A 24,944-nucleotide genomic window follows, 5' to 3' on the forward strand; every position below is an offset into this window, starting at 1 on the left:
TAAGCACTGGTATTAGTAGTAAATCACTTTACAACACCGAAATTTTATGAAGCAAAAACGAAGCACAGTTTTAATTACAGAACATTTAACAAGAAACGTTTCAAAAACTTTGCAGCTTGAAAAAATATTGAGGAGAAACTAATAGCACAATTTACTGATTGTCCGAAAATTTAAAATTTGTCCCAGGAAACTTAATTTTTCCGAACAATCAACACGTGGAACAGATATACAAAGCAAAATAAAAATGAAACAGCACCAAACGAAAACATTATAAAAGCAGGGGAACAGCAAGAGATAGAGCATAGAAATTAACTCAAAAGACAGTTTAAAATGAGAGTACAGTCTCTCTAATCTATCAATGCAAAAAGCGCAACAGAAGCAATACTAGGAAAAAGAAAAAACAGAAAATGACGCCAATCGTTTTATATTGCAGGCACTACTCGGCCAATTTATATATAAATAATTTTATTACATCCCATTTAATTGAAAAACATTACATACATCCAAAGACATTTTTAAATGTGCAATATTGAAAACAAGGGCAACGATGATAGGCCATCCAAATAAATCCAGAAAAAAAATGTCAAAGATACCAAAAATATCAAAAATAAATATCAAAGATTTCAAAAAATCAAAGCAGCAATGAATCACCAGAATTCACAGAATGTCAGATTAAATTTTCTTTATTTTGTCGAGATAATGCACGCACTAATCAGAAATGAGACTGAGAAAATTATTTTAACTAATATTGAAGCCAAAAAATCATATAACAGACCAAAATTCAGAACATTTGACATTGGCTAATTTTATAGATCTATGTAGCAAAATTTATCTGTTGGTGTGCGAGACTTTGGTGAAAGCAAACGACTAATTAACCAGCATCAAAGCAAACTGACATAAGTGATTCTAAAATCAACCAAACAGAAACAGTTAGAAAAATGAACCTTTGATAGTAGAAGTCTCACGGTTGATGAATACGAGAAAAGTTTTCATTCAATAAGCAACAAAATACTGACCGTAAATCTAGCAATTGGTAAACAAAAGTTAACTGAGAAACCAGAAAAATACATCGAAAACATTATTTGAATGCGGAGTATTGAAAAAACAGGGAAAGATAGCATTAAGAGTTGTTTAATGTGCAGTATTGAAAAAACAGGCAAGACAGAAGATAGCATTAAGCATTGATAAACAGATAGCAACATATGGCTTAATGAAAAACAAGAATCCTTAGACATCACAAAAATATAGCATGACAAAAATTAAGCAGCAACGACTCACCACAAATCACAGAACGTCAGACAAAAGTTCATTCTTTTGCTAATATAATGCAGGCAATCAGAGAGTTAAAACTGGGATGACATTTAGCTAACTATACCAAAAACTGTTCAATATCACGTACAGAAAAGACGCGAAAATGTGGCATTTAAAGAGTTTAGATCAAACAATTTTATCAGCGGTTGAAAGCGATCAATCTACTAATTTACTAACATCAAGAACACAGTTTTCAGTTTACAAACCCTATACATTAGTCATTTTCAAAACACAAGAAACAACAGAAAATTTGATCTTTGTGTAAAAGAAAACAACGCCTCAGAGTTGATCAACTAAGCACTAGTCTACAATCAAACCACTGATTTACAAATGAAAAGCAGTAGAGAACATTACAAAAATTACTAATAAACAATTTTGTGAAAATCGAACACGAAGCTCAAAATTAATTACAGAAAATTTAACAAGAAACACTTGAAAAAACTTTTAAGCTTAAACAAAATTAAGAAAAATTAACATTAAATTTAAACTGAGCAGGAGAAAATGAAATTAAAAAGTTATTAAATCATTTTTCAACTTCATTTGATGTTACGGGCACCTGAGGGGAAAAGACAACGATCAACTGATTAGTATTAAGTATACCGCCAGAAAAAAACAGGGGGACAGCAAAAAACCGAGCATAAAAACTCTAAATGCATTAAAGCAGCAGCGAATCGCCACAATTCAAAGAGCGTCCGAATAAATTTTCATCATTTTGTCAAGTTAGGCAAGCACTCATCACAAAAACAAAAGATATAAGATACCATTTCAATAACTAATATCAAAAACAAGAGCACAAAACTTCTCAACATCACAGACCAAAAATCAGAACATTTGACGTCGAAAAACTGTATATCTATTTAGCTAGTTTTATCTGGTGGTCCGCACAAATGCGGTGGGAAAAAAGCAAAAGATCAATTTACCAGCAGCAAAGAAAATTTACATAATGGTCGTTGTGAGATCAACAGAACACAAACGACAGAAAATGTCTACCTTTGAGTTAAAAAATTTCAACACGAGTTGATCAACACGAGGAGTTTCCATTCTATAAACAAAACACTGAACGTTTATCCATCAAATGGTAAGCAATAAGTAACCGAGAAAAAAACAGGAAACTTTGTTGAATGCACAGTATTGAAAAAATATGCAAGATGAAAGATAAAAAATATGCAAGATAAAACACAGCATGACACTGCAGAAGTTTAGAGCAACCACTCACCACAAATCAGAGAGCGTCAGACAAAAGTTTATTCTTTTGCTAAAATAATGCATGCACTCAGAGAGTTAAAATGGGATGATATTTAGCTAACTATGCCAAAAAGTGTTCAATATCACATACAGAAAAGAGTGACGAAAATGTGGCATTTATAAAGTTAAGATCAAACAATTTTATCAACGGTTGAAAGCGATCAATTTACTAACATCAGGAACAGAACACAGTTATCAGTTTACAAACCCTATACATTAGTCATTTTGAACATACAGAACTATACAGATAGAACATAGTGAAAATAACTCAAAAGACAGTTTTAAATTAGAGTACAGTCTCTGTAATCTATCAATGCAAAAAAAACGCAACAGAAGCTAAACAAGGACAAAGAACATACAGAAAATAGCGTCAATTGCTTTATATTGCAGGCACTACTCGCCCAATTATTTATATATAAACAATTTTAATACATCTCATTTAATTGAAAAACATTACATACATCAAAAGAAATGTTTAAATGTGCAATATTGAGAAAAAGGGCAACGATGATAGGCCATCCAAATATGTCCAGAAAAAAAATGTCAAAGATACCAAAAATATCAAAATAAATATCAAAGATTTCAAAAGAATCAAAGCAGCAATGAGTCACCAGAATTCACAGAATGTCAGATTAAATTTTCATTATTTTGTCGAGATAATGCACGCACTAACCAGAGAAATGAAAATAAGAAAATTATTTTAGCTAATATTAAAGCCAAAAAACCATATTACAGACCAGAAAATTTGACATTGGCTAATTTTTTAGATCTATTTAGCAAAATTTATCGGTTGGTGTGGGAGACTTTGTTTAAAAAAGCAAACGACCAATTAACCAACATCAAAGCAAACTGACATAAGTCATTCTAAAATCAACCAAACAGAAACAGTTAGAAAATTGAACCTTTGATAGTAGAAGTCTCACAGTTGATGAACACGAGAAAAACTTTCATTCAATAAACAATACTAACCGTAAATCCAGCAATTGGTAAACAAAAATTAACTGAGAAACCAGAAAAACACATCGAAAACGTTTTTTGAATGCGGAGTATTGAAAAAACAGGGAAAAAAAGAGGTCATTAAGAGTTGTTTAATGTGCAGTATTAAAAAACAGGCAAGATAAAGATAGCATTAAGAATTGATAAACAGATAGAAACAGATAGCATTGATGACAAACAAGGATCCTTAGACATCACAAAAATATAGAATAACAAAAATTAGGCAGCAACGACTCGCCACAAATCAGAGCGTCAAAATAAAAGCTGATTCTTATGTAAAGATTATGGATGCACTTAGTGAGTTGACAATATCAGATGATATTTAGCTAACTACACTAAAGAAGTGTTCAATATCAGGTAACGAAAAGCAGAAAAATTCTCATGGACAAAACTTATAGACCAATCAAACAATTTCATCAGCGGGTGAACGCAACTGTGGTGACAGAAGCAGGCGGTCGGTTAACTAGTATCAATATTTTTAGGGGAAAATGGCACAATGATGATAGCACCCATGATCTGATGGCACCCATCAGACTAAATGTAACCAATTGATCTCGGTAAAAAGTGCTGTCATCCCAAGATGGACCATTTAAGAAGTAAAAAAATAAGCATGTCCAGAATAGAAATTTGATTAAAGCGAAATAACCAGAAACAGAAAGACACAGATCTGGTTCAAATATTTGAGCAGATCCAAGCAAGTTGTTTTACAAGAAATTGAACTACATTCATCTTTTGAAGGGACTTTCCAGTTGAAGCGAGTTAAAACAATAACCTGCTGGATCTATAGAGCAAAGCAATAATTGAAGACGATTGACAAATTGGAGATGGCAACCGGAACAATGAGAGCTAGCAAAATTAAATAAACTAATTTAAGTCGGCCAAATTGCTCTCGGACAACAAACAGGGGATGTGCCAATTCTAGACCACTTCAATTGGTCTATACCTCACAAATAAAAATCGTAATTTTTAGGCTCATTTTCGATTAATTTCAGAATTTAAATGCCCCAAATTAGGTTCGCGGCTTAATTTCCGACAGAAATTTAGATCTCAGAACGCTAAAGAAGCCAGAGGTAAAAGTCCCTCGACAAGTCACATTATTGAATCAGGCTCAGGAATATTATAGAGAAAAAGTGGGGTTAAAATTGTCCGTGAAAGAGAAATGACATCAGAAGCTTCAAAATTTTTTCGGGAAAAAAGGAATACGGTTTCTCGCCAGAAAAAAATAGTGTGGCAACTGTAGGAGTATAAAAACAATGACTCCTTATTAGACTTAAGTAATTAACACACTTGTCACCAAAGCGACGCAATCACAACAGATTGAAAATCACAGACGGCTAAAACAAGTCCGACAAACAATATTGACCTTAAAAAGAAATGAAAAGCAGAAAAGGCTGCACTGCTGTTCCAGACAGACAGCTGTGGAGAAAAACGCATACATTCCATTAAGTGAAAACAAAAAAAACTTTTAAGACAAAAATAAAGGAAAATAGCACATTATGAGCATTAGAAAAATTACTATCATTTGTTGCTCCAAGTGCACTCAATCAGCATATAATGCGCATCTTAAGATCCGAAATAAAGAACTAATCATCTTATCAGGTTTCAATGACCGCAAAATACTCAAAATAAAAATAAACCAGTTGACATATTGTAGTAAACAATAGAAGGCTAGTGCCGTCTTAAACATTTGCTCATCTGCAAAAAAAAGGCCTCTATCAAAATAAGGAATGCGGTCACAAATAAAAACGAATGACTGAGCGAAATGCTCTCAAACGACCGGCGAGCGGTTGGCTTCGATAGTAAGCAGCTGGGGCTATGGGACAATAGCCCTGGTGAGGGATCATGCGAGGGGGGAGTGGAGGGCTGGATCAGAGGGGTCCAAACCGCACGGTTAATGGGGGGTATGGGTAAAAGTGTTTGGAGGTGTCCTAGGAGGTAGGTCAACCTTTTGAAATTATGAACTGCCCTTTAAACCAAAAAATTGTCTCTTCAAAACAGTTTAGTTGAATCACATACTTAGAGACTAAAGCTCGAAGAGCTGCTCAACCACTTAATGCCCTACGGTCCTTACCTTTTTGTCTCGCGACGAAAAATTAAACGGGTCAGAAAAAAATCAGTCAAGCAAATCGCATTTGAAAATGACCACAGGACCAATATAATTGCTACAAACTTCATTTCAGAACAATTAACAACTGAGGGAGTATCAGAAAAACTTATCGTCATTTGGTCGAGATAATGGATGCACTCATCACAAGATGGCCGCAACTAGAATAGACTCAAACACATAACCGGCTAACGTCGGTAGAATTGCTCTCGAACCACTAGCGAGAGCTCAAGTATATTGCCGCCTACTTTAGTCGGGTGTGGGGAGTAAATAAGTTCATTGAGGGGACTTCAAATGACGTCATCATAGGTTATTATACATCACCATAACTACTATTGAAATTTAAGGTGAAAAAAGTTGCACCAATTCCGGCGCTCTTTTCATTTGACTTTTTAATAGCCAACTGCCGCCCCTTGAGTCCAGGGACACCGTGAATGAGAGAGAAATTTAGCCTTACATGCAAAAAAGTAGGATATTAAAACCATGGGAATTTAAAATGGCAATTAAAATCAGAGTAGAAGCAATAAAACTGACCAACATTGCAAACCTAATTGCTATTTTAATTTGCTTGCCATCAATCGTACTGGAGTCAAGAGCAACCAGAGCTTTGCCCGCATCATCTTCACTCACGAACTCCACAAATGCGAGGCCCTTTGAGTTGCCATTTTTGTATGTCACAATTCGAACATCTTTCAATTCCCCGTACTTAGAGAACATTTCCTTCAAGGTTTCTCTCGAAGTTTCAGTGGAAAGTTCACTCACAAACAGTTTATGGCGCTCGAGGCCAGTCGTGTACACAAGTTTGCTTTCAGCAGATTGGGAACTTGAGCTATCATCAGTACTTTTAGCTAGCTTCTTCGAAGGCTTGTAATTTGAGACAAACACGGGTCTACCGCAAAGTAGTTCTCGATTCAACTTCAAGGCTTCTTTAACTGAATTCTGAGTCTTGAAAATACAGTTTGCAAAACCTTTCGATTTTCCAGCTGCATTTTTAGCAAGTGAAACACCAACAATTGCTCCACAGGACATTAAAAAAGCGCGGATGTCATCTTCTGTCGTTTTGAAATCTAAATTGCTCAAGAAGACTGAAACGTCCGCATTTTCTTCATTGCTAATTGGGATATCTTTCTGTATTTTTAGTATTTCACTGTTGTTAGCCTGAGAAGTCGTTGAATGAGTTCTGGAAACATTGAGAGTATCTTTTACTTTATCTATATCCTCGTTAGCAGAAACATTTTCTGAAACATGAGTATAACCGACCTTGTTCTTCTTGAAAGGATTTTTGCCCTCTAACTTTTGCTTCTTTGTTTCAGGTTGCTCCGTTTTGATAGCGCTCTTATTTGATTTCACTTCTCCATGAGGTCTCTTCAGAGCATTATAAGGCTTCTCAAACTTCTGTTTGGGTTCATTTTGGCGTTCCTCATTTATCCGATTAGCTTCCTTCACCTTTTCGACTTGACTTCTGAACAGTTCAGTTTTGTAGATAGCAATTTCTAGCGAAGCCAAATTTCCATTGACTCTTTCGTGGAGCAGATATTTCTCAATTAGCTTTTCAGGCTCGCTCATTCGCGGATACATGAAAGCTCTTTGATACAACTTCTGCAGATGAGCTGATGTCCCAAATTTCTCTTCAAGTGACAAATATTCAACCCACTTATCGCTATCAAGACTGTCGTCAATAACAACTTTATCAAATAACTTTCTAAAGACATCGAAGTTTTTAAAATATTTTGCTTCGACGTGCGCGACAAAGTTTTTGAGAGCAAAAAGAGAATCAGGAAATATTGCCAAATTTTCAAAAGCCTTGTGATAAACATCTCTAAATGTTTTCATTAGCTGCTTAGCCGATGCCTCATCACAAGATAAATAGAGTCTTCTGAGAAACGTCAAGTAAGCTAAATAAACATTTGATGAATCTTCTCCGTACAAAGAAGTTTGAGCTTCGGAAAATGTCTTCCTCACTTCGCTGGCTGATTTGTTCAGACGCTCGCAAATATTGATGTAATGTTGCCATATTACTGGTACCCATGGTACATTTCTTACAGCGCGTTTGCAAAGATTATCGGCAAGCTTATAATCTTTCAGTTTCATAGATGTATACTGGATGTATTTAGACCACAAATCGGGTTCTAAAGCGTTGTACATTATGGCACGTTCAAAAATGCAACGAATACGTGAAGGGTCACCAATTGTCATTTCAGCTTCCAGATATTCTCTAAAAACGTCCATCGTAGATTCTTCCGTATCAATAGCTTTATCTAGCTTCTGTTGAATAGGTTCAATTTTTTTCATAATTTTCAACGCTCGCTCGTAATTTTTCCGGACATTTTCATCTTGTCCGAATTCTTGAGTGAACTCTTTATAAACATTTTCCATTTGAAAAAAGGGAATTGAGAGCTGTCGTTGGTAATTTTTCAAGACACGGCATTTCTCATCGTCGTTTAAATCTCGATTGTCCTCCAGAACAGCACTGCGCTTTTCGAAACTTCGGTATTTGAGAAATATTAGAGGACTTAAGTTTGGTTCCAGTGATACTGCGATCAAAGCCCTTTCGTATACTGTCAGAACTTTGTCTGAATAATTGTCACCAAAAAACTGTTCACATTCATCTTCAACATAGCTGCAGTAGCTTATCCATACTTTTGGGTTTAGATAATCAGTTGTGGCCCTGTCATACAAGTCACACATTTCAGTAACTGTCATCTCCTTTAATGTTCTTTCCTGGTTTATCCAAGATAGCCACAATTCTTCCGTTAGCGGAAAAGTACTGCTCATTATCTCAAAAACACTTCTAAGCTTGTCCCACTTTTCAAAATCTTGGCATAATTTGATGAGATTTATGTGGGCTTGATAATCATAAATATTTGCGTCGACAGCCGCTTGCGCTTTTGCTATTAAATATCGAGGACTGTCACCTGGTTCTTCCTCATTCATTTGCTCTGCATCAGAGACCTCTTCATCGGAGCTATCGGAATCTGCCGTATCATCGTTGTTATTTCGCTTATCTTCGCTATCTTCCGTCAGTTGTTTTAGAGATGCGATCATACTGGAAGTGTAGTTATTGGACATTTTGAAAGCCAATCTGAAAATCAACTGAACCGTTCAATCACTAATCCTTTAAAATACGATTTTCATGGAATCATGATCTTTGACATGACAGCGGAGCTACAAAAAATGGCCATAAATTACGGTCATATGATCAAATAGATTCATTCTGAAGCTGTGATTGTAAAATTTGAAGCGGTATTACTTAAGCGGACAAAATAATCGGTATAGTTTCTATCAACTAGCGTAACGAAGGTCTATTCGTGGTTCTTTTTGAATGTCAATTCCCGCCCCAGGTACTCGTCGAGCGTATATAATTGCGGTTTCAGCTTTTGGATATAGATCGCTTCTATTGTCACTAGTTTTCAACCCCGCGACACGCATCTAGGATTTCCCATTCAATTTTATTCGCTGTACCACAACATTTAACGAGGTATTGTCCAACAGGAGAACCCTTCTTTTGATGCTCCGAAATTCTAAAGGTAACATGTCGGCTGGTTTGGCCAACATAGATGGAACTGCATCCATTGCATGTAACTTCTTATACCACATGGGATTTCAGATTCTTATCAAAAGATGGTTTCAGGGTGGGCAAGCATGTTCTTAGTTTTCTTTTAGTGAAAATGATTTGAACATCAATTTTTTTTCAGTCTACTTGCAACATATTGAGTGATGTTTCCTCTGTTTTGAACAAAAAACATGGTTTTAAGATCATTTTTGTTAAAAATTTTAAATGTTTTCTGATACTGTTCTTTTTTGGCGGGTTTTTTTGTAACTTTTCCATCGTGACTATTTAATCCAACGTCTCATTTACAATACTGGATGACCACTCAGTTGGTTACTGATTTTGAGTCCAGATTTTCTTGAGATCTACATCAAAGGATTGCCAGTCACTGGTTGCATTAAAAATCCTACGCCCAGTCCATTAATCACATTTTCTTATGTTGTAACGGAGCACAGCTAAGAAAATTAAGGATGATGCCGTTATCGGTCGATTTTTGGATACTATTGACAGCTAATGGAAGGGAATTTGGCTCTTCTTGACATTAACGTAAATGTGAGCAACAAAAGTAATCTCACCTGTCATTGGTATCAAAAACCAACTGACACTGTAATAGTACTCAATTTTCGCAGCTGTGCGCAGCTTCAGCATTAGGAAAATGTGATTCAAGGGACGGTTCATAGGGTTTTTAATGCTACCTCTAATTGGTTGTCCTTCTGTAATGTCCGTCCACTGTCTACGGTTACGGTTTGGGTTGGATGTTATTCTTAAGCACTTTAAACCTCGGAGTTACTGAGGAAAATTTTCCAAGTTTAAGACTTGAATTTAATTGAGCAGATGTAAATGTACAATCAGTTTAATACAAAATTAGATCTATTGCTTTTAAATATTAGAAGTTTTGTGAAGATAAGAGATGTAAGGCAATTAAAGAGAGGCAGCTCGAGTTTGTACGGTTTAGTTTTGAATATGTTCTTTGGTTTCAGTCCTATCAATGGTTAATTAATCTTAGTTGATTTTATCCATTTTCGTTAATCTCCTTGGGATTTCTCATAGTTATTTTCTAGCGCACGGGTCCCTGTTAGTTAAACTAACAGATAACAGGTTTACCTGCTTGACGAATCACGTCATGAACAAACATTCCTTGACGTGTCCCGTCAAAATGAAATTCCATGATGATTCCCATCAATATATATGACGCTTTCTCTATATTGTAAAAATCCGGTTTACTATTAGTAACCATCTTTTTTTGTTCCCCTATTTGTTTGTGAAAATTTTGAATTATGCGTTTAATATGTAATTTATGAGCATGTCATACATTATGGTTCACTATACTTCGATCAGGCTCTTGAAAAGAACAAAACCCGCTGGACCAAACATATATATCCAGACGATTGGTCTTCAAAAATAGTGAACCAGACTCTAGAAAAGATAATAAGTAGCGGTAAAGACCAATTGAGAGCAACACGAAAAGAGCATCAAAAAAGCAAGACTGGATCATACGATAATCAACTATTTTTCTACAATACAGAGGCAAACTTACCAAAAAAAATTAAAAACAAATTGAAGAAATAATGCAAATTGCTAGTGGTTTTTACAACGCGGAAATTAAGATCATGCCACCCCACCCTGAAATCATATTTCCACAGAGAACTGAAATCCCACGTGGTATATGAGATCAAACGTAATGGATGCGGATTCAGTTATGTTGGGCAAACAAGCCGGCATGTTACCTCAAGGATAAGAGAACATCAAAAGAAGGATACACAGGTGGGTCAACATCTGGTTGAATGTCGTGGCGCCACGAATGACATTGAATGGAAAATTCTGGACGCCTGTCCGACGGTAGAAAAACTAATGATTATCCAAGCTATACATCAGCAAGCTGAAGCCGGCACTAAACACACGCGATGAATATAGGGGCGGGATCTCACGTTAAAGTATTAGTTCAATTTATAATTTTGACTAGATGAGGATACACAGGACAAAAAAGTTTTTGTGCATGACAAAACGAAATTTAAAAACCTCCACAAGAACGATACTTAGGGCAAATTTGGAATAATCCTAAAAACACAAGAACATGGCCAAAATCGAAAAATCTGGAGTAGGAATGTTTTTAAATAAATTGATAATGGACGTAAATATGAGTTGCAAATAGGCTGAATACTGTATGGAGAAAATTTTTGATAGAATTTTTTAGAATAGTTCCTAGAAATGTTTTAAATGTGGTCTCAGACAAATGTAAATACATATTTATTTTATCTTTTAACAATTTGTAAAACAGTTTTAACCTGACAATGAACGTAAAGTTCGAAAACGTTTGTTTTAAATATCGCAATTAATTTTAATTTGACAAATCGGTTTCTTTAACACTCTCTATATTTGTTTATGTTTATGATTGGATCTAGGAATGCCAGGTCCCCACTACCATTCGGTGTCTCAAGAGTGAATTGCAAGCTATTGTGAAGAGAATTTGCGTACTCAAGCTAATCTAGAGCGTTCCCCTTTTACAGTGCACACTATGTCATCCACATAACTCTTGAAAAATTTCAATTCCCCTGTGTCCTCTGTCGTACCTTTCTCTTCACAATAAGAACAGATCCATACAACTTCCTGCATTTTCTTATACAACGTGGCAGTGATAACTTGGCAATTTTCATGAAACCAGTTTTTGCATGATTTGCAACCGACTCCTTTCCCTCGGAAAGTAACGCGTGGGTTACAATCAATGAACATTCCCTTCAATTCAAGGGTTTTTTTCTGCCGTCCCTCATCTGGTTTCTGCAAAAATTACCGCCAGCGAAGCACCCATTGCTAAACCGTCCGATTGAGTGTACCATGACTTAGTACACTTAAAGTGAACATTCGTTACGGCTAGTCTCTAAAAGCTCTTCATAGCTGACCTCAAAATCTCGGGCAACCCGTCACAGGAGTAAAGTACTTTAAGCGCATTTTCAATTGCCTCCACAACCGCTACATTGTTGTACAAGCTTTTAACATCGAGAGATACTACTAGCTCATCTTCCTCCAATTATACAGCCTCTAAAGGGGTTCTAGCATCTTTCGAGTTAATTTCTGTATTTGCACCTGGTAATCCCTCGAAAAAGGGAGACAGAAAATTATAGAGGTTCTCGTAACTGCTACAGGGTATTGACAGAACAGGCCGAAGCGGCATTTCGTTTTTATGTACTTAAGCAAGTCCATAAAGCCTGGCCGGTTGCAATCCAGTTGTCCTGAGTCTGTGATAAACGTTTTCACTTACCTTTCACTGTTTCATTAATTGATGCAAACTGCTATTCATCAGTTTCTCCACTTTTATTGTTAGTTCATCACCTTCTCCCTTACCAGACTCAAACGGACTGGCACTAAGGATTTCAGTTAATTTATTTGAGTATGTTGACTGTTTCATTACACAAAAACCACAACTTTTATCAAATGGTACAGCTAATAATTTTTGATCTCTCAAAAAATCATTAATTTTTTATCTTTTCTATCCATTGGTGTCTCACGTACGTTCTTGGCGTACCATTTGGCAGGAGATTCTGTTTCACATAACTTTTCACCATCAGTCCATCAGTGTTGTTCTCCCTTAATTCTCAAACTAATCTGTCGACAGCCGCAAAGAATTGCAATTCATTGGATTTGTCTCTGATCTGACGCTTTGGACTTAATGATAAGACGTCCAGGACAAATTTCGGCAGTTCAACACCGTCCAGTGTAACAACATTATTATGAGATCCATTCCGCACAGGCCTGTCCTGTCTCTCAGACAGCTTCGCTAACTTGTGATTTAGTCTACAACTAATCAACTCGGAATGGTATATCATTTCTTTTCTAATGCTGAACACAATTGAAGGAAAAAGTTCTGTTTTCACCTCTTTCCTGAGAATGTCTCCATCCTCCCCAAATTTTTCCTCGAACAAATATACGGCCATTTTTAGCACCAATTATTTCTTTTAAGCGGTTGTTGTGCCTGAGAATGTATCTGAGTTATGGTTGTGGTAAAATTTTGGACATCACGGAAGCTTGCTCAATGGCAGGGGGCAATGAAGCTCTATTATTTATGAGCTTCACTCTCGCTGTGTGTTTTTTCTGTCAGTCTTACCTTTGCTCTCGCCTTCCTCTGCCCTTTGCTGAGGTTTTTTCTTTTTTCTTTTTGTGCAGAGCTTTCAAGTTTCCTTGGTGGCCCAGAACAATGTCAAGTGACCTGATCTCACGTGCCGGTTCCTGGTGGAGCACATTGTAGTCTCCCGGATGTTTCTTCGCCTTCCGTTCCGAAATCAACTGCTTTGTCACCCTCAGATCTAGTATCTCAGTGCTCAACAATTCTTTAAAATTATCAGTGGGTTCCAGTGCGCTGGCAGCATACCAGCGTTTTAAACTTGTTGTTATTCCTGGTGAAGCAGTTGCTCAGCTTTTGCACAGTACCTGGTCTGTAGTTATTCGATTTATGGTTTGAGATGCTGTTGTTGATCAGATCATGCTACCCAACTATCTGAGTCCTCGTGCTCATTCGGCCCCTGACAAGAAAATTCTTCTCGTTTCTCAACTGATTCTTTGTTTGGGTTTGAAAGAAAGAAGAAGGTACTGTTGTTATCTTTTTCATGCGTTTCTTCTTTTCACTATATTGAACACTCTTTACCGCGTTGTGGAGTGATCTGACAGCTAAGATATGAACCATCCCGTCTGTAAAATTTCAAAAAATTGTTAAATTTCCGCGTTCTCTCGCCATTTCTGGGCCAGTTAATGATCGAATTGGCAAAGGTTAAAGATGCAGAGGAGAAAAAATTTTCAATTGAAACTAAAATGGATTTTAAAAAACAAACGCTTTCGAACATTTCGTTCATCGTCATGCTTAAAATCAAATTAAATCATTTACACAGTATATCAATTTGTCGTTCACTCTAATTCAAAGAAATGAGTTAAAATAACATCGAATCTTTAAAATTATGTACAGTAAAAATCATACTTACAACGACCTATGTACACTTATTACATTAAAATTACTTCAATCTTAATTTCGGAGTTTTTGAAAACACCGCTTGTATTTTTTTCCATTCCTAAAAAAAAATTTTACTTTCAATCCTATCTGTTGTCAGTATTTTAATTTTTTTATATTTGAACTAATACTTCAATTTCAATTCCCGCCCTAGATATTTAAACCTAGATGTCGTGAAACTTAGATGTTATGAAAATTAGATGTTGACGAAGCAGAGTGCAATTTCTTGACTTGAAGAACTGCGCAATAACATACAAAACCTCCAATTTTTCTATATATTTGTTTCCAAAAATACAAAAGGTTCAAAGGGAAAGGTTTCGTTACTTCAAAAGCTTTTAAAACAGCCTACTTGCAAAAATAATGTACGGTTCTCTAAAATCATCAACGAATATTGAAAGCTCAATTGCTCAATGATACTTTTTTAGTTTTACAACGGCAAAATTTCCCAAACGAACTATTTTAAAACTGTATATCCAATATAAAATAAGAGGGTCTAAGACCGATGCTTATAATTACTGCAAGGTTATTATTGCTGCCATGATATGAATTGTATAAAAAATTGTTACTCTGATTTTAATATATGTTGCACTGAAAGTTCTGTGTTTGCATTCCTTGTGATTAATTTGAACTGTGAAATTTGAATCACATAGTTTGAAAAGTCAACAACTTTCAGAAAAAAATAGAATTTACAATGAAGACAGACTATAATGGTAATTTAGAACTTTAAAAATGAGCTTTTGTGTGAATGGCTGTAGAGAAATGATCTGAGTGGTGTTTCCAGAAACTAACAGAACCTGGTTTGTTTTAAATTCCGCAGTTGTGCACCAAAACCACGTATTAAAAATTTTGGAGGGTGAACTGTTCACTGCATTTTTAGAAGCACCAGCTCAGGGCAAATCTTTTACAAAAATTTGAAGAAAAACGAAATTGGGTCAAAAACTCAATATCCTGAAGACTGGACCTCTAGAATCTTCAAAGATGCTTCACAAAAAAAAGAAGTAGCCTAACTTTTGTGATAAAATTAATAAATAGCGTTTGCTGTTTAATTTATAAAACAATTAAATTGTATTAAATAGCGTTTGCTATTTATTAAGTTAGTTCTTCAGATCTCATTTTGGCAATTCAGTGAGGGGAACTGCGACAGAACACACAATGAGACACCCGTCAGGCCTCAACATCACCGAAATGTTTCTTTTTATATCAAATTTTTCAATTGTTTCTTAAATATATATTTGAAAAAACTATTTGATCATTTGATCTCCATGTACTGCCATAGTCTTTCTTAGGTGACCTTGACACCGCGCTTCAAGCCAAAGTGAATTCCAGGCTCCTCAAGGAAATTGCTCATCGGAACATTGCGGATGAATCACCTGGACCTTAAGCAGACAAAAGCGACGAAACACTCTATCAGAGGGGCTACGCTTGAGAAATTGACCAGAACTCTTCTACAGTATAGACCAAAGAATTTACACACAGTAACTGTAATAGTTGGTTTTAGTGATCACGACACAGGCGCATATCTCTGGCGAAAATTAATAAACACAATCTTTGACAAATTTCAACCACGCTTCATCTTCTGTTCCAAAAAACCATTGGATCAACAGATAAAGGTTTTAAAAGTCGTTTTATAAAAATCGAAATAAAAAAATAAATTGTGCACTATGTAATTTATTTAAGAGTTTTTTCATCCTACCATTCAAATTTTGTCCCCATACTTCAATTTCCCTTTAAAACCTTTTCTAGAGATGGTATAATTTTGGCTTTCTATGGTAACCATTTGTTTGCTTGTTATTTAGCCCACATGTTTGAATTTTTCACTCGTTAGTTAATCATATGATTTCAGAACACTAGCAGCCTCCATTATTTATATGCGAACCCCATGTCCGAGCAGTCACAGTGCTCAAAATGTTCAGACCATCTCGGGGATGAACTGATTTGGTGTTCATCATGCGCCACTTACCAGCACGTAAAGTGTAACTTCGCTAGGCGAAAACACCATGAGAACTTCCGCTGCGTACGCTGCCAAACGAAAGCAACTCTAATGTCCTCAGCAGCAACAACTCTGAGTCATGCAGCAGCCGATAGCCAGACATAGCAAGCTCCTAGGAAAACCTGCCTTGAACCCTGCAGTTAGTGCCTCAACCTTAAAGAAAGCAAGAAAAGAGCTCATGAAGAACATCTACAAACAAGTTGTTCATTAAAAAGCAATCTTTTTTACGCTGCCAAGAAACAAGACCGGCCTTAAGTTCACCGATACCTTAATTGAAATCATGTCTGCCACTTAAATCAATTCTAACGCGGAAACGGCAAGGTACTGCTCAATGGTGATGTCTTATCTCATTCTTGCGAGAACAGGAACGTAGGATGACGCCTCAAATAACAAAACCATTGCAAGACGTTTATATCAATGGATGAAGTGAGACATAGATTCCTTGTTTTTCGAAGCAAAATTTTAATAGGAACGTATGAGCAGAAGTAAAGCAAAACGATCTTTCGATGAATACAAAGAAATTGATAAATACATATCAACAGGAAAAATTTCCAATGCCATTCGAATTCTTACAGAAGAAGCAAAAAGTGATGTTCTTTCTTTAATTGACAAATTTAACATGAAAACAGACCTTGATGTCTTACGCGAGAAACACCCGAAACCAAGCAAAGCAAATTTGAATTATATATTAAGCAATAAACATCCAAAAATTTCATCATATCAACAATTCATATTTGAAGAACTCAATGCCTCAATGGTTATAAAGTCTGCCATGGGAGTCTTGGCTCTTCCAGTCTTGATGCCAACGAACGCCGCAGGCTTCTGACTTCCTTTAAATTGTTCTCATCTGATCTTTGCACATCAATTGCTAAACTAGCAAAACGCTTAGCTAGGTCTCATTTGATTTTCCTCGTTCCATAAAATTCATGTCGGTTGACAGCTCCTGTTAAATGCCCCGGTGTACGAATTGGGAAAGTCTTTAGGCGAATTATTGGCAGAAATTTGTCAAATGAGTTAAAACAACCATAAGATATTAAGCCCCTGAGCAACTATGAATGGGTCAAAAAGGAGAATTGAACATGCATCCATTCTTCGAATGCTGCTTTTAAAGAAACAGATTTGGAGAATATCTTGCTGATTGCCCCAACAAGCGCTATCAAGTAGTATGCGGACGATGGCAACGCTGTTGGTTGTCTTGATAACTTGAAAAAACTAATTGAGTTGTTGAAAAAACATGCTCCTGCATTCAATTATCATCTTACTAAATGCCACATCATTACCAAAGAACATCTTTTTGAAAAAACATCAGATTCTTGTTAGCGGCGAAGTGGAAGTAGTTGACGGTTGCAGAGCACTCGGTAGTGTAATAATTTCTGATAATGCAGAAAAAAACTTGTAGAAAAATTACAAAACATCAAAAATTGTTGTTAAAAAAGCTGACCGCTCATAACAATGTTTCACCTCAAGATGTTTATAAATCGTTCACTTCATCGGTTTAGAATAAACTGATTATATTAGCACGTACAACACCAAAAAATCATGAGTTTAAAAAAATGTGAGATATCAGTCAACGATGAGCTAATACCAAATCCATAAAAGATTCCCGCGTACAAAGCAAAATACTTGAATAATATCTCGTTGCCAATAAGGGAGAGCTTCCTTAACATCCTTAAACCCAATTACCGCTTTACCAAATATGAACGATCAGTCCAACTGTTAAGTCCCTTATACCTATCTTTGCCTGAAGCTAGCAAAAGGGGAGCAAGAAGCTGGTTGAACGCTATGCCATTGATGCGATATCAGTCTGACCTAGGAAAAAGCAAGTTTCGTGATTGCATTGACCTTCGCTATGACTGGGACCCAGTGAAAATGCCATCACTATTCGCATTCAGTGAAAACTTCAATGTTGCACCTGCCCTCCACTGTCAAAAAGAAAGATACAAGGATATGAGATATGATGAACTCCGCGATTCAATTGCGAACTTCTTAAGTGTTGTCTGTCATAATATCGAGATTAAACTTCATGTTCAGCAGTTGCAAGGGGAAACCTTCGCTCTTAAATAAACGACAACTGATGATGATGCAAGATTAGATATCAAGGCCAACGGACTTTTGGAATCGAAGTTCAACAAAACCTATTTTGATGTAAAATTTTTTACCCCGCTGGCAAAAAGTGGTCCTGAGAGCAGTAGCCAACAGTACAAGTATCATTAATCTACCAAACAAAACAAATACGAACGGAGAAAAACTCAGATTGAGAAAGCAGCATTTTCTTTGCTTGTCTTTGCATAGAATGGTGGAGTTGGCCCACCAGCTTCAAAAGCGCTGAAACAACTGGCATCAAAACCCGCTGCGCAAAAAGACGACAACTACGCTGATATCGTATCATATCTAAGAACGAAAATCGGCCTTGCTCTCCTGAAGGAGTTCCATCTTTTGCATTCGCGGGTCAAAACGCTTAGGCGGCTCAAAATATTTGATACTGCGATAAGAGCTGTGGTTGAAGAAGGGAGGCTGTTAGTTTGCCTCATCTACTTTTGTCATTAGTTGTTTGTTTTCTAGTGCTGTCTAAGTTTTGTCTTACTTCCTCAGTTGATGTTTATATATATATAATCATTTTATTGATAGATTTAAACAATATGTAGTTCTTTATGATGAATTAGAGCTCGGAGGGTCCCGGAACAACCAACATTCACCCGGTGCTGTGGAGGGGCTTTGTCAGACACCCTGAGACACCCGTCAGACATCCACAGCACCAAGTTGTATCCTATTATATAAAACTTTTCAATTGTTTCATAAGTATACATAATCATAGTTCATTTGATCACTTGTTCTCCATCTACTGCCATAGTGTTTCTTAGGTGATCTTGATTCCGCGTTTCAGGCCAACGAAAATTTCAGACTCCTCAAGCAGATTGGTCATCGGAACATTGCGGATGAAGTATCTGGATCATAAGCAGACAAAAGCGACGATAAACTCATTCAGAGGGGCTAACCTTGAGAAGTTGACCAGAACTCTTCTACAGTATAGACCATAGAAACTACACAATGTAACTATAATTGCTGGCTTTAATGATCACGACACATGCGCAAATGACTTTTGTAAAAACTGGAGAAAAATTTTGAACACAACCTTTAACAAATTTCATCCACGCTTCATCTTCTGTTCCAAAAACCATTGGCTCTAGAGATAATCGTTTTAATAATCGTTTTAAAAAAATTGAAATAACAAAATAATTGTGCTCTATGTAATTTAATTAAGAGTTTCTTCATCCTACCATTCAAACTGTGTCCCCGTAATTAAATCTTCTTTATAGTAACTTTTGTAAAGATGGTATACATTTCGCTTTCTCTGGTAACCATATGTTTGCTTGTTAATTAGCCCAAATGTTTGATTTCTTCACTCGTTAGTTAATCATATGATTTCAGACCCCTAACAGCCTCCATTATTTATATCCCACCCCATGTCCGAGCAGTTACAGTGCCCAAAATGTTCAGACCAACTCGGGGGTGGATTGATTTGGTGTTCATCATGCGCCACTTACCAGCACGTAAAGTGTAGTGGACACATCGCTAGGTGAAAACACCTTGAGAACTTCCGCAGCGTACGCTGCAAAACGAAAGCAACTCTAATCTCCCCAGCGGCAACAACTCTGAGTCATGTAGCGGCCAAGAGCCAGAAAATGTAAGCTTCTAGGCAAACTCGCCTTGATTCCCGCAGCTAGTGGCTCAACCTCAAGGAAAGCGAAAAAGAGGACATCAAGAACACCTATAAACAAGTTGCTCATTAGAAAGCAATCTTTTTACGCTGCCAAGAAACAAGACAGCCCTTAGGTTCATCGATACCTTGAATAAAACCTTGTCTGGCGCTTAATAAAATAATCAAAACGCGGAAACGGCAATGTACCGCCCAATGGTGATGCTTCATCTCATTCTTGCAAGAATATAAACAAAGGATGACGCCTCAAATAACAAAATCATTGCAAGAGGGTTAGATCAATGGATAAAGTTGGAAATAGATTCCTTGTTTCTTGATGCAAAATCTTTCTAGGAACATATGAGCCGAACTAAAGCAAAAAGGTCTTTTGATGGATACAAAGAATTTGATAAACACATATCAACAAGAAAAATTTCCAATGCCATTCGAATTCTTACAGAAGAAGCAAAAGGTGGTTTTATTTCTTTTATTGACATTTTTAATATAAAAAAGTCCTTGAGGTCTTACGCCAGAAACACCCGGACCCAAGCAAAGTAAATTTGAATTATATAGTGAGCAATGAATGTTCAAAACAGTTTATTCAAAACAGTTCAGCGTACCGTCAATCCACACTTGAAAAAAATTAAACGCCTCAATGGTTAGAACGGCCGCCATGGGAATCAGGGCCCTTGCGGTCTTGATGCCAACAAATGTCGAAGACTGACTTCCTTCAAATCGTTCTCAACTGATCTATGCAAAACAATTGATAAATTAGCAAAACGCATAGCTACGTCTCATTTGATTTTCCTCTTTCCATTCAATTAATGTCTGTTGACAGCTCCTGATAAATGCCCCGGTGTACGACCGATAGGATCTGAGAACGTCTTTAGGCGAATTATGGGCAGAACTATTGTCAAATGTGTTAAAACCAACCATACGATATTAAGCCCATAAGCAACTACGAATGGGTCAAAAAAGAGGAGAATTGAACATGCATCCATTCTTCGAATGCTGCTTTTAAAGAAACCGTTTCGGAGGCAATCTTGGTGATTGATGCAACAAACGCTTTCAATGGTCTCAATCGTGATCTCTCCTTACGAAACATTGAGAAATTACGCCCATGTCTCTATCATTTTATATGTAATTCATATCTGAACCATCAAATTTGTTCATTAACAAACAAACAATATTCTCTCAGGAACGTAAAATCCCAGGCAACCCCCTTGCGATGTCAACATATGGAATTGCCTTTATCACCCTATTTGAACTTCTTGACGATTGCTTCACAATTCAAAAGTAGAAAAAAGTGCAGATTCTTGTTAAAGACAAAAATGAATTAGTTGACGTCTGTAGAGCTCTCGGCAGTGTAATAGGTTCTGATAATGCAGACAAAACTTGTAGAAAAATCACTGAAACAGCAGAAATTCCTGATAAAATGCTGGCCGCTCAAACCAATGTTTCACATCGAGATGTATATAAATCGTTCACATCATCGGCTTAGCATGTTGACTTTTTTAGCACGTACAACACTCAAAAACACTCAACACTTGAAGACTTTTTTAAAGAATGTGCGATATCAATCAACAATTAGCTATTACTTACTTCACTGTTGCACCTGCCCTCCACTGTCCGGAAGGAAGATAGAAGCATATGGGACATGATGTACTCCGCGACAACTTCTTAAGTGTTGTCTGTCATGATATTGAGACCAAACTTCATCTTCAGCAGTTGCAAGGGGAAACCTTTGCTCTTAAATAGACGACAACTGATGATGATGCAAGATTAGATATCAAGGCCAACGGACTTTGGGAATCGAAGTTCAACAAAACCTAAATTGATGTAAAAATTTTTAACCCGCTGGCAAAAATTGGCCCTGAAAGCAGTAGCGAACTCAACAAAAATCATGAATCTATTTAAAAAATGTGTGAACGGAGAATAACTGAGGTTGAGAAAGCATTTTCTCTCCTTGTCTTTGCATGGAATGTTGGAGCTGGCCCATCAGCTTCAAAAGCACTGAAACAACTGGCATCAAAAATCTCTGTGCAAAAAGAAGACAACTGCGCTTATATTGTATCATATCTAAGAACGAAAATCAGCTTTGCTCACCTGAGGAGTTCCCTCCTTTGCATTCGCGGGTCAAAACGTTTAGGCGGCGCGAAATATTTGATGCTCCGATAAGAACAGTGGTTGAAGAAGGGAGGCTGTTATTTTGACTCATCTACTTTTGTCATTATATATTTGTTTTCTAGTGCTGTCTCCCTTGTGTTTCACTCCTTCAGCTGATGTTTATATATATATATATATATATATATATATATATATATATATATATATATATATATATATATATATATATATATATATATAAATAATCATTTGATTGATAGATTTAAAAAATAAGAAAAACTTTATGATGAAGCAGTGCTGGGAGGGCCCCGGACCAACCACCATTCAACCTGTGCGGGAAGGGGCAATGTCAGACACCCTGAGATACCCGTTAGTCTTAAACATCCACAGGTTGTTTCTTTTCACATCAAATTTTTCAATTGTTTCATTAATATATATTCAAAAAATCCATTTGTTCACTTGTTCTCCATGTACTGCCATAGTCTTTCTTAGGTGATCTTGACTCCGCGCTTTGTGTCAAAAAGAATTCCAGGCTCCTCAAAGAGATTGGTCATCGGAACTTTGCGGATGAACTATCTGGACCCTAAGCAGACAAAAGCGACGATACACTCATTCATAGGGGCTACCCCTGAGAATTTGATCAGAAATCCTGTACAGTATAGACCAAAGAAACTACACACTGTAACTCTAAATGCTGGTTTTAATGATCACGACAATGCGCCGATGACTTTTCTAAAAACTTGGGAAAATTAATAAACGCAATCGTTGACAAATTTCATCGGGGCTCCATCTTCTGCTCCAAAAACCATTGGCTCCACAGATAATCGTTTTAATAATCGTTTTACAAAAAATCGAAATAATAAAATAAATTGTACTCTATGTGATTTATTTAAGAGTTTCTTCATCCTACCGTTCAAATTTTGTCCCCATACTTCAATCTCCCTTTTAAAATCTTTTCTAAAGTAAAATTGGAAAAATGAAAGCAAAATTTCCAATGCCATTTGAATTCTTACAGAAGAAGCAAAAAGTGGTGTTCTTTCTTTAATTGACAAAGTTAACATGAAAACAGTCCTTGCTGTCTTAAGCGAGAAAGACCCGGAACCAAGCAATGCAAAATTGAATTATATAGTGAAGAATGAACATCCAAAACAGTTCTGCATTCCATCAATCCATACTTGAAAAAACTCAGTGCTTAAATGGATAGAAAGTCTGCCATGGGAGTCTTGGCCCTTCCTTCAAGTCGTTCTCAACCGATCTATGCAAAACAATTGCTAAATTAGCAAAACGCGTAGCTACCTCTCATTTGATTTTCCTCCTCCCATATAATTCATGTCAGTTGACAGCTCCTGATAAATGCCACGGTGTACGACCGATAGGAATTCGGAACGTTTTCAGGAGAATTATTGGAAGATATATTGTCAAATGTGTTCAAACCAACCTTAAGATATTAAGCCCATAAACCACTTGTTTGGGTCAAAAATGAGGAGAATCGAAAATGCATCCATTCTTCGAATGCTGCTTTTAAAGAAACAGATTCGGAGGCAATCCTGGTGATTGACGCAACAAACGCATTCAGTTGTCTCAATTGTGATCTCGTCATAAGAAACATCGAGAAACTACGTCCGTGTCTCTATCATTCTATATGTAAATCGTATCGTGAACCATTAAAATTGTGCATTAACAAACAAACAATATTCTGTCAGGAACGTAAAACCCAAGGCAACCCCCTTGCGATGTCAATATATGGAATTGCCTTTATCCCCCTAATTGAACTTCTTGACGATTGCTTCAAAGTTCAAAAGTAGAATGCGGACGGTGGCAACGCTGTCGGTTCTCTTGGTAACTTGAAAAAACTGTTTGAATTATTGAAAAAACATGGTCCTGCATTCGATTATCATCTTACTAAATGCCACATCATTACCAAAGAACATTTTTTTTGAAAAAACAGCAGATTCTTTTTGGCGACAAAGTGGAAGTAGTTGACGTTTGTAGAGCACTCGGTAGTGTGATAGGTTCTGATAATGAAGAAAAAACTTGTAGAAAAATCACTAAAACAGCATAAAATATTCTTAAAAAAGCTGGCCGCACATGCCAATGTTTCACCTGAACATAAATCAATTATAAATCGTTCACTTCATCGGTTCAGACAAAATTGACTTTTTTAGCATGTACAACACCCAAAACTGATGATTTTTTTTAAAAATGTGAGATATCAGTCAACAATGAGCTATTACCCAATCTATTAAAGAATCCCGCGTAAAAAATACAGGAATATCTTCTCGTTGCCGATAAGGGGGGCGGCCTGAACATCCTTAAACCCGAAGAAGGCTTTAACGAATTTGAACGATCAGTCCAACTGTCAAGTCCCTTATCCCTATCTTTGCCTAAATCTAGTAAAAGGGGAGCATGAAGCTGGTTGAGCGCTATGCCATTTATGCGTTATCACTTTGACCTAAGAAAATGCGAGTTTTGTGATCGCCTTGCCCTTTGCTATGGCTGGGACCCAGTGAAGATGCCATCACTATGCGCATGCAATGAAAACTTCACTGTTGCACCTGCCCTCCACTGTCCGAAAGAAAGATACAAGCATATGAGATATGATGAACTCCGCGATTCAATTGCGAACTTCTTAAGTGTTGTGTGTCATGATATCGAGATCAAACTTCATCTTCAACAGTTGCAAGGGGAAACCTTTGCTCTTAAATAAACGACAACTGATGATGATGCAAGATTAGATGTCAAGGCCAACGGACTTTAGGAATCGAAGTTCAACAAAACCTATTTTAATGTAAAATTTTTTATCCCGCTGGCAAAAAGTGATCCTGAGAGCAGTAGCGAACTCTACAAGTATCATGAATCTATCAAAAACAAAACATATATTGGATCTATAAAAAAATGTGTGCTTCAAAAGCGCTAAAACAACTGGCATCA

General features: G+C 36.6%; 1 protein-coding gene across 3 annotated transcripts in view; it reads right to left on the reverse strand.

The window, feature by feature from the left end:
* Window positions 1–8,737, reverse strand: part of LOC142339336 (spliceosome associated factor 3, U4/U6 recycling protein-like) — a 56,051-nt gene extending 47,314 nt beyond the window's left edge. The window contains exon 1 of one of the 3 annotated variants that reach the window (XM_075389313.1): window positions 6,204–8,737. In XM_075389313.1, the coding sequence (XP_075245428.1) occupies window positions 6,204–8,725 (2,522 nt within the window). In that variant the 5' untranslated portion in view covers window positions 8,726–8,737. Of the gene's footprint in view, window positions 1–6,190 lie in introns of all 3 variants that reach the window. The other 2 variants (XM_075389312.1, XM_075389314.1) reach the window with 2 other exon arrangements.
* Between the last annotated feature and the right edge of the window lie 16,207 nt (window positions 8,738–24,944).

The sequence above is a fragment of the Convolutriloba macropyga genome, chromosome 5, assembly GCF_964194025.1.
Source record: "Convolutriloba macropyga chromosome 5, txConMacr16.3, whole genome shotgun sequence".
Classification (NCBI taxonomy): Eukaryota; Metazoa; Xenacoelomorpha; order Acoela; family Convolutidae; genus Convolutriloba; species Convolutriloba macropyga.